At 40.0% G+C, this 10,504-nt stretch overlaps 1 protein-coding gene across 1 annotated transcript; it reads right to left on the reverse strand.

The window, feature by feature from the left end:
- Window positions 1-1,144: 1,144 nt before the first annotated feature.
- soul5l (heme-binding protein soul5, like) lies at window positions 1,145-10,152 on the reverse strand. The gene is made up of 7 exons (XM_088341928.1): window positions 10,019-10,152; window positions 7,942-8,001; window positions 6,321-6,402; window positions 5,377-5,497; window positions 5,157-5,296; window positions 4,797-4,960; window positions 1,145-2,747 (listed from the first exon to the last, which is right to left on the reverse strand). Coding segments are annotated over exons 1-7 (978 nt in total). The 5' UTR covers window positions 10,021-10,152; the 3' UTR covers window positions 1,145-2,338.
- Window positions 10,153-10,504: the final 352 nt, after the last annotated feature.

A 10,504-nucleotide genomic window follows, 5' to 3' on the forward strand; every position in this document is an offset into this window, starting at 1 on the left:
AAATACCAGTAAACTTACACTATAATGGAGATATACTGCTACATAAATATTACAACAGATTAACTACGAAAATACAGATACAGTAATACTACAAAATGCAAAAGATATACAACAAAAAATGTACTATGGAAATACTACAAAAATACTACTGTAGAAATACTACAAAATAAGAGTTCAGTGATACTATAAAATACTACAGAAATACTGCAAAAATCTGAATGCAGAAATACTAACAAAATAAATACAAAATACTACAGATATAATGCATGTCACAAAAGTATACAGTAAACCTCTCAAAGAGATTTCATCATGTTTAATTGAACAACACTGAAAAAAATTGCTTTGACATAATGAAGGGTAGTCCATGTAAAGCTTATATAGCAGTGTAAATTTATTCTTCCCTTTAAAAAACTAAAACTATAGCCATTAGTAGCCAAACCCCTGGTGAAAAAGTGAGTACACCCTTAAATAAAAGTTCGAGAAGTTCAATATTTTGTGTGGCCACCATGATTTTGCAGAACCACTTTAATCCTTCTGGCAATGGATTTTCAAATTGCCACTGGAATGCTTTTCTGCTCCTTCATGAAAACATGACTAAGCTGGGGGATATTTGAGATCTTGTCCTTCTCAGCCTTCTGCTTGAGGATGCCCTAAAGATGTTCTACTGGATTTAGATCTGGAGACATACTTGGCCAGTCCACCCCCTTTACCCTTAGCCCCTTTAGAAAAGTCTTGGTCATATAAGAAGTGTATTTGGGGGTCATTGTCTGGCTGAAACATTGCCCTGCGACCCATTTTCTGTAGGGAGGGGATCATTCTCGGCTCCATTATTCCACTGTTCCATCTTGAGTATGTGTTTCTCTCAATTATATGCAACTCCCCAACTCCAGTTGCACTAACGCAGCACCAAACCATGACATTCCCAACACCTTACTTGATCATAGGCGCGACACAAACATATTTGTACTCCTCACCTGGTTGCCGCCACACATGCTTCCCACCATCTGCCCCCCCCCCCCCCCCCAATTTAGTGTACCAGGGTTTAAAGAAAGTAATGATTGTTGACAATTTCCGTTTTTACAATTTTAGGTTATTTTGAAAACATCCAGAGCGCTGCCAAGTAAAAAAAAACACAACATCCTCATCTTGTTGATTTTGACTAACAGTGCCAAAAGCCCAAAACATTTATTGCAATTGTATGAAAGTAATATGACAAAATGAGGAAAAGCATAATCCCACACTTTTTCATCCGCTTCTCCATTGGAGTTGACCGGGTGCAATCAAGTTCCTCAAACAACCGAACAAAGCTCGGCAAGAGCGGTAAGGCCGGGTCATAAAAAGCATTCATCGTTGCTGCCAAGCAGAAAAAAATGGGATAAATCTGGACACTATGGTTGTAGATACAATTAAACATTCATTTGACAAATTCATGAAAAAAACACCTAATAGAGGATGCATGCCCCCAAATAAATACAGTTAATATTTTACTAAAATCTGCAAACAGGAAATCCATCAACAATTGTTTCGTTAGCATACTAATTGCTCTTCGGCAAAATGATGCTATACGTACCCCAAAGCATTAGTTTTAGGTTACAGCTTTGGCGTGAGCATAAAACTAAAATGCAACAGGCGAGTAGTTGAGTTTTGTGAGCTTTATTTCTATGGCGTTTGCTTCAAAACAAAGCGCTTAATACCAAACATTTGCTGTTGATTTTCAGATGCGTGCATATGTGTAGAACGAAGCACAAGGAGCTAGCATAGTTGATGTAACGTAGTAGTGCGACAACCAGAGGTAAGATCTTAAGCTCAAACCCGACCTGAATTTGGGGCTGGGTTGGCCTTAAAATGTCTATCATCACATTTGGGTCAGGTCAGGCTTCTCTCTCAACTGGGTTTTTTTTTCATTATCCACCTGTCATTGTTCTTTTTGGATTCTGCCTCTTTCTGTCAAATTGCAGCACTAGATTCTGGAGAATGCAATGCTGCTGTGGTTTTCAACTGTTCAAAATGACCAAGGGCCTTAAAAATTTTCCTAACAACTCTTAAAAAAATCTGTCAATAATGGTAAATTGGCAGTTATGGTAACCTCTGCGGACTCAGAAATATCTAAATGTTTATACAATTTTGTTAAACCAACATTTTGTCACAAAAGAAAGGCTTTAATTTCTTATTTCTTCCTCCCAATTCCTCACAAATAACAAAAGAAATTTCCGCGTCTGCTTCAGGATTGGTCCTGCTAATCAAGTTGAATGGTCGGGATTAATAACCTGCAGTCTTAGGTCAGGTCTGGGTGGACTTTTTAAGCCCGATCTTACCTCTGGGGACAACATGTTTCTAACTAGACGGCATCAGTATTCGGCTCTGTGACGTTCCCCAGGACGCTGTCATCCTGGACTTTCGGTGCCAAGACCGTTCCGGTAGCGTTTGGTGCCAGGTCTGTCGGAAACTGAGCCGAAGTTGGGGTCTGGGTCAGGTTTAACCGTGGGTTGGTAGGAGAGAGGCCAGTGGGCATGACAGTGGGAATTTCCACAGGCGTTTCTGTGTGTGCTTCTGAGGTGTTGGTAGAGTTTAGGTTAGCAGCTGTGAGGGATGCGGAGTCGGCGAGGAGGTCTGTCGTGAGGTTGGCCGGTGGGCTGGTTGGCGACCGGGGTGTGTGAGCGGGGGTGGGCTCCTGCGGATCGGAGCACACAGGCGGCCCCTCGGACAGGTACCACACCTCGTTGTGCCTGTTGAGAAGCTTTAAGGGACTAAGCACACACACACACACACACAGATTTTGAAAAAGGTAATGAGAAACATGTATATAGTAATCCCTTGTTTTCGCAGGGGTTACATTCCCAAAAAAAGGCAATGGTCCAAATCTTCTAAGTAGAAGGTTGTTTGCTTTTTTGTTTTTTTTTTACAATTATTTCACGGCCATGCGCAGAGACAGATGGTGCAAGAGAGTTGCTGTCGACTCTGGAAGCGCAAACGCCCCTTCCCGCGGATCTCCCCAGCTGTGGAAGCAGTTGGTGCAAGGGTGTCAGGTGGCGATGGCAACTCTGGATGCGCGCAGGAACCCTCCCACGATCTACGCACTTCGGCACCCGTCAAGGTACCATGGCACAATCTCGGATGAAACCGTGCCCGTATACTTGCAGAGAAGGCAGCAGCCTCGCACCATCCTGAGGTGTTGCACGCTACCGGATTAACCAACGTGGTGTGCTGGCTTAGAACTGCATCAGTGCAATGTGATCTCTTTGTCAGTGCTCTGAATGTCAAAGTAGCAATTCAATGCGGGTAAGCAGTGGGAGTAATCAGAATGCAGAACACAATGCGTGATAAAAATCTGCAAAGAAGCAAAACTGCCAAAAATAAATCGCAAGGGATTACTGTACTATTGTTTATTAGTCCTCTACATATTTGATTATTTTTTGGGGGGCGGGTTGCAATTGTATCGCAAATCTGTTTTCCCCAAATAAACTGATTGGAAAATGTCAGTTTCTAAAAACAAATGTTCCTGCGCAATTATTTTTTTCTTGTAAAAATAATTGTTTGATAATGTCCTTTTTAAAAATTCACATGAATCTAAAAAAAACCTTAAGATTTTTTTGTCACGCTTTGCATTAACAGAATATTTACTTAGGCATTATCAATGGGAGACTGTCAAAGACATTGATAATTTTGCATAATCAACTTTATAACTGTAAGAAATTCAGAGGAAAAGGAATATGTGACTGTATTGTATTTTCTGCTTTGATATTTAAAATTCTTGTAGGATCTTGGAACCGAACACAGCCTGAAAGGGCATAAAATGTCATTCATTAGGTCAGGCCGGGCCGAGCCGAGCCGGGCCGGGCTTCTCTCTCGCTGTTTTTTCTTCGTGGAGGTTCTGCACAGCATGCACTTACTTTTACACAAGTAATAATTTGAATGACTACTTTTACTTCTAGTTAAATGCTATTATTTTGAAGTAACTGTACTTTTACTGGAGTAACACACATCGGCGCTGCACCTCAGGGCCGCGTGTACCTCAGCGCTGAAATGCGCACTTGATTTTAGGGATTGATTTTAGCTAATTGGGAAGAACGGGAGATTTCCTGAACGGCTGTTTCATGTCAAGGTGGAGTTTAAACATGTTTCTGCAATGTCCACATTCATCGCAACCCCAATGTAGCAAATGAAATGAGTTTCAGCATCTGGGGGAATGCTCCCTTTCCTAAATATTAATTTGGTTTGGCCACCACCATTTCCTTTACGTAGCACTAAAACGAACACATCATAGCGCAAACTATACGAGTCTGGTACGATGGAGGGCAGAAAGGTTCTAGGTGGAGCTTTGCACTTTTTGCCTGTCATCTGTGTGTCTTCGGTTGTGTGTTCTGTGTGTTTGCAGAATTTAGCAGTTACTTAAATAAGCTGTAGTGATGGGAATTCCGGCTGTTTCTGCTCAGCTTACTTGAAAGGGGCGGTAAGTAGTGACGTCACAATTTTGGAATGCCAAGAATGTTAGGGAGGTGGAGATGCCATCACTTAGGAATGCCAGAAATCTTTGGAGTACTGTGACATCATCCCTTTGAAATGCCAGAATTTCTAGCATTGTGGTGACATTATCACTTTGAAATGTCAGGAATGTGGAGTCAACTTTTGACAGGTAAATTCCCTTTTTGACAGTAAAAACATGCCAAAATAAAACCTCTAAACAAGGTCACTCATATCTCAAAGTATGACTGTATTAGTTTATTTTCTCCCAAAAATCTGAGCCCAAGCCCTCATTCATGTTACTGGGCAGACGCTGTGGATAGTATTGTACACACCTGTCATAGCCAACACCGTAGTGGTAGGTGTGGTTGTAGGACGCGTGCACTCTCTCCAGCTCTTTAGTCAGCATGTGAGCGTGAAGCCTCGACGTCACTGATAACATCCAACCTCCATAGCTGCGCACGTAGATGTCCATTGCCGGCATATCAGTGAAATACAACTAAAGGGAAAGAATAACACAGAGAAACCTATGAAGTCCTCAAAAGCAGGCTTAGAAAAAGTTCTCTCGGACTGAAACCTTCCAAAGTAAGCACAGTTGCTGGATTCACAGATTAGCAATGACCTTGACACATATTCTGTTTCCAGTCCGGACTCTAGGTATCAAATTAGGAACTGATGCTGTAGCGTTCCCTCACCTTGTCATTGGTAGGTGCGGGTGGCTTGTCCTGATAAGCCTGCGGCAGCGGGAAGTTGAGCGTGTAGATGGCCGGCTCCCACATTTTGGTCTCCTCTGGGATTTTAACTAGCACGGGCGCGGTCATCTCCATCTGGATGCCTGCCAACAACACACGATCATTGACTTTACTTCGAGGGGCTTCCAGAGTTTACCTAAACCTGATGGGTCACTTCTTGTACCTGCGTCGTTGGCACCGGTGATGTACTGAAAAAGTCTCCGGAAGGCCATAGCAGCACCCACACCCATGAAGTACGCCTCGGCGTCTGTGGACACCCAGCGGGTGGGGCTGTAGTGACGCACCTACACCGACGTTTTTTTTTTTAAATTATTGTTTAACACAAAACAATGCTTCATCCTGATTTGGAGGAATTATTAATAGCATTCAGACATGGAAAGAACATTCATTGATTAATTTTCCAGACGCTTATCCTCACTAGGGTCCTAGGAGCCCACCCCAGCTGACTTTGGGCTGTTGGCCGGGGAAACCTTTGACAGGTTGCCAACCAATCGCAGGGCACACAGAGACACACAATCATACACTCACACTCATTCCTAGGGACAATTAGACTTGACACTGGACCAGTCATGGATGTTTTTTGTTACATGGGGGCAAACAAAACCAGGGTGCCTGGTAAAAACCCCACTCAGGCACGGGGAGAACATGCCAACTCTACACAGGGAGGCTGGTAGCTGGAATTGTGCTAATCAGTCAGCCATCATGCCGCCTACAGAAAGAACAGTAGAAGAAAATCCTACAGTGGTCAAGGAAGTAACAGAATATATGATAATAATGATATAATAACCTAGAATATCAAACACTGCAAACCCATTGGTGCCACCATTTTTGTCAAGGGCTTTGTTGTGACTGTATTTTTTACAAAATAATTTAGTTGAGCCTAAATTAGAATTAAAACGTGTCATTTTCCTGAAATGTTCTCAATGTATCTTGACTTTTCTAAAGTGAAAAGTATTTCTGTGTCCACTGGAGGTTTTTACTTTTTTTCGAAGATCGTCAAGAGTATCAGAAAGTATGTTTTTTTATCTCTATGAAACTCTAAAATACACACAAAAATATGTATTGTTACATATTGACCTTAATATTTATAAAGGTTTCATCACTCACTTCATATTCATCTGTTTTGCAGACCAACTGGAACTCCAGACATTCCTTTGACTCCGTGCAAAAGCTGCCATTGGTGCTCGGGCTGCAACCACAACATGACATATAATTGTTTTTATTTTCCTTATGTTGTTTAGTTCTGAGTTAACTGAAATACACCAGAGCATGCCTGTTGTGTAAGGAGATGAATTTCCACTCAGCACAAGCAGGTTGAAAGGAAATTGAAAATTGTACAATACAAAGTAAACTTTAAGTCAGTGTCTGAAACTCAAGACAAAAAGTTACCGGACACCAAGCCATAAAGTTGCCTGCCCCATTTTTCACAACTTGAAACACAATAAGATGACTAATCGCAAAAAAAAACCCAATTGTTGTAAAGTATTAAGTATTGACAATCAGAATATATAACAGAACAACACTTTAGAATTAAGTTTATTATAAATCTACTCATCACAATCATTGCATGTATATGACATCGCTGTTTTCCATCTGCCATTAGTATGTACCTGTTTTTACTTATCTTTATTCATGCAAGGTTTGCGTTGCATCGTCTGCTACAAGCCACGTGAACTCTTCTTTCCACTATGCTTTTAATGTACGTTTACGTTTTGTAGCGTCATCAATTTTGTAAGCTTCTTTTGAATCTTTCTTCTGGTTTTGGCCTGATTCCTGGTAAGGATATGTCAGAGTGTGCAGTTTCCTCATACGTAAGAAGATAAGCAGGACATTGTGGTTCAGCCTTTAAGCATATTTATTCCTCAACAGCAAGAAATCAACAATACGGCTCCACTCAACACAACATGGCGATCAACAATTAGCAAAAAAAAAATGCTGCGTGCGTAATGACGTCACACAATGGAAAACGTCTTACCGCAATACCACGAGTAAGAGCGCTATTCAGTTGACAAATCTTAACAATTCCTAACCACTTGTCCATTTTTCCTTGTGTTCTCTGTGCGTCTACTTTGGAAAATGATATGCAAATGCGAGACCTTATAACGCTCGAAAAGTCCAGAAGCACGAAGTTATTCGATGCAGGCTTCTGATTGGCTGACGAGTATGCAAATTGCCAAACGAACCGAATATCCAAAATTTACAAACGAACCGAAATTTCCAAAACGAACATAGATTTCGGCCACCCAGGCAGAGACATTTTGTAAGTTGTACACCCGACGTATATGATGCACGACCCGGGCGTCCGGGCAGACGTACATCAGACACTGCTTAAGACTTGAGTGATTGTTTAAAAAAACACAATTTTTTTAAACGTTGAAAAGATATTTGAAAACCTTTTCCCAAAATAAATTCAGATCACATCAAATCAGATCACAACACACCAACGAGTAATTTTGGACAAAATTTGGACCACCTCAAATGGGCGAAATACAACGAAATGTTGGATTTTCTTGTTCTATTCAATCAAGTTTGAAATGGACAGGAACAAACTTAGCCAAAATCCAACGTCTAGAAGACTCTTGGTGCTAGTTGGGCAAGGTATTTTCTTCTCCTCAAATCACACAAACGAAATGAAAAGTCGAAACTGAATACATTGTTGTCACTCGGCCCAAACTAGATGTATCAAAACAAAAAAACGGGTCATATGTTGGCATGTTGCAATTTTTACCCAACACTTGCTTCAGTGGTAACCAAGAGGGCCAACACAGCCATCAATGAGAGGAAAATCCTGCAAAGAAGATTGTGTGTCAGTTTGGGCGTAAAGGTTTTTTTTTAAATGCAAAATACTGTCGTTGGATATATTTTCAGTTCAAGTGGAATTCTATTGTTAAGCATTCTAAGAGTAATATAGTGTGAGGTGCACTTCACAGGGGCAGCCATTTCTACATACTGCAACGTGGTGTCGACAAAAAGATGCAATCGAAAAATTACATGAAAATTATCCAAACTCGAAAATATTCACCACCAACACTTCGATTTTTAATTCCTCCATCCAAACCATTTTTTTAAACAAAAGAACATAGAGGGAGGGTTTTTGGGGGCACCCCCGAATTCAACCCAAACACCCCCAAAAGGGATATCATTTTTACTCTCATTTACTTAATAAAGGACAGGCTTAAATCTGATTTAAAAAAACACTGGATAACAAATTAAAAATACAGTAAAACAAAAGAAAGAAGTAAACAAACACTATGTCGGAAATACGCCACTGCCTTGAAATGGTTCAGTCCATTTGATTCCTCGCACCGTTTTGAAGTATTTATGCAGTAGTATTTTTGTAGTAGAAGTTTTGTAGTATTTTTGTAGTACTTTTGAAGTTTTCTTGTAGTCATAATGTTGTAGTATTGCTGTAGTTTTTTGTAGTATTTTTGCAGTTGTATTTTTATGGTATTTCCATAGTAGAATCTTTTCAGTATATCTGTCGAATTTTTGAAGTATTATTTGAGTTGTATTTTTGTAGTATTTCAGCAGAAAGATATTTGTGTTATTTTCATAGTATTTTTATAGTTATACTGTAATTTGATTCGGAAATATTTTGTAGTATGTCTACAGTAATCTTATTGGAGTATTTCTCTAGTACAATATTTGTAGCATATCTGAAGTATTTTTCTGGGATTACTGTAGTTGTATTTGTGTAGTATTTCTGTTGTAATAGTTCTGGAGAAGTATTTTTGTATTGTAGTGTTACCATAGGGGTGTTTAAGTAGTATTTCTGGAGAAGTAGTTTGAAGTATTTCTTTACTAGTAACTTTGTAGTATTTTTGATCATAATGTAGTTGTGTTTTTTTTTTAGTATTTCTGTTGTAATATTTATGTAATAGTATTTTGTATCATATATTACTGTAGTAGTATTACTACATTATTTTCTTATCAGAATGAAGACAAAATAATATGTTAAGGTCTCCCTTTAAAAGCACTGAATTTGTAATTTAGTTTTGCAGTCATTTTGTAGTATTTTTGTTGCAGATACATACAAGCACAACAGGGACAAAGCTGGCACAGAGTTGTTTTTTTTGCTAGTACTTTATCTACTATTTTTTTAATATTTTGATTGTTTTTGTTTGATGGGCTGCATGTGACCCACGGGCTATAGTTTTCTGATCCCTGATCTTGGTGCTCAGCACCCCAAAGCTCTGATCCTAAAATGACCCCTGGCTTAGAGTAGATCATCAGAACACAGATCACAATGCCCGATGCAAATCCGTAAAGTAGCGAAACTGTGAAAATCAAACTGCTTTATAGTGAGGGATTACTGTAGTATGCATGATAGAAAATAAATACAAAACAAGAATGTTTCCTATGTGTAAGAAACCAATGAGCAATGAAGCATGAATTGAGTTTTATCCGAAAAGAATACATTTAACTTACAAAACAATGTTTCATAATAGAAGGTACTTTGTAAGACTTTGTGGTGCAATGTCACTGCAGCAAGGTGGAATTGTCCTGCTCTGCTGCATCATGGCATTTTAAGGTCAAGCGAAAGATCCTCATAAATTATCCACTCTACTTTTAAGGCTTGGATCAAGCTTCCAAGGATACAAATCCTTAAATGACAAATTTCACATGATTAATATCTATTTATGATTGCTTTGTTCTGTGTGCTCAGGAATGACGCAAACTTGCCCGTGACGCAGCACAAAATAAGACATGCAAAATGATCATGCGCTCTCCTGGGTCCAGAAATGGCCATCTAATCCATAGCACTCTTAATATATCAATATATTGAGTGTTCGAGCGCCACTTACATGGTCCCGTGCGTTTCCTCCCTGCACAGTGATGGAGATGCTGCGATGGTGCAGTGGCGATGGCGGGAGGTGCAGGTGGTTTGTGTGCTGCACTGTGACGCACTCACAGACTCCAGCTATGCACCGCTGCAGGCCGGAGGGGAGGAGGGGTACAAGGGCCAACCGGTGCATCATACTGCTCCACACAGATGGAGGAACGTTAATTATGCATACACTATCATATCCACAAAATGTTTGAACTGAATATGCATGAATGAGACTGTAAAAATATACAAAAAAGAATATAAATACATGAAATGTAAATCAAGTTGTTTTACTGGCCATTTCACAGCAAACAGAAGAGCAGCTTCAGCGACAGACTGCTTTCACAGTCTTGTTCCACGGACAGACTGAGGAGATAATTTCTTCCTCGTGCCATGAGGCTCTTTAACTCCACCCGGGGGAGTAAAAGCCTACATTAAACCACACCCCCACATTTGCATATTA

This window comes from Urocampus carinirostris, chromosome 8 (genome assembly GCF_059441175.1).
Source record: "Urocampus carinirostris isolate Australia breed hairy pipefish chromosome 8, RoL_Ucar_1.0, whole genome shotgun sequence".
In the NCBI taxonomy this organism is placed as follows: Eukaryota; Metazoa; Chordata; class Actinopteri; order Syngnathiformes; family Syngnathidae; genus Urocampus; species Urocampus carinirostris.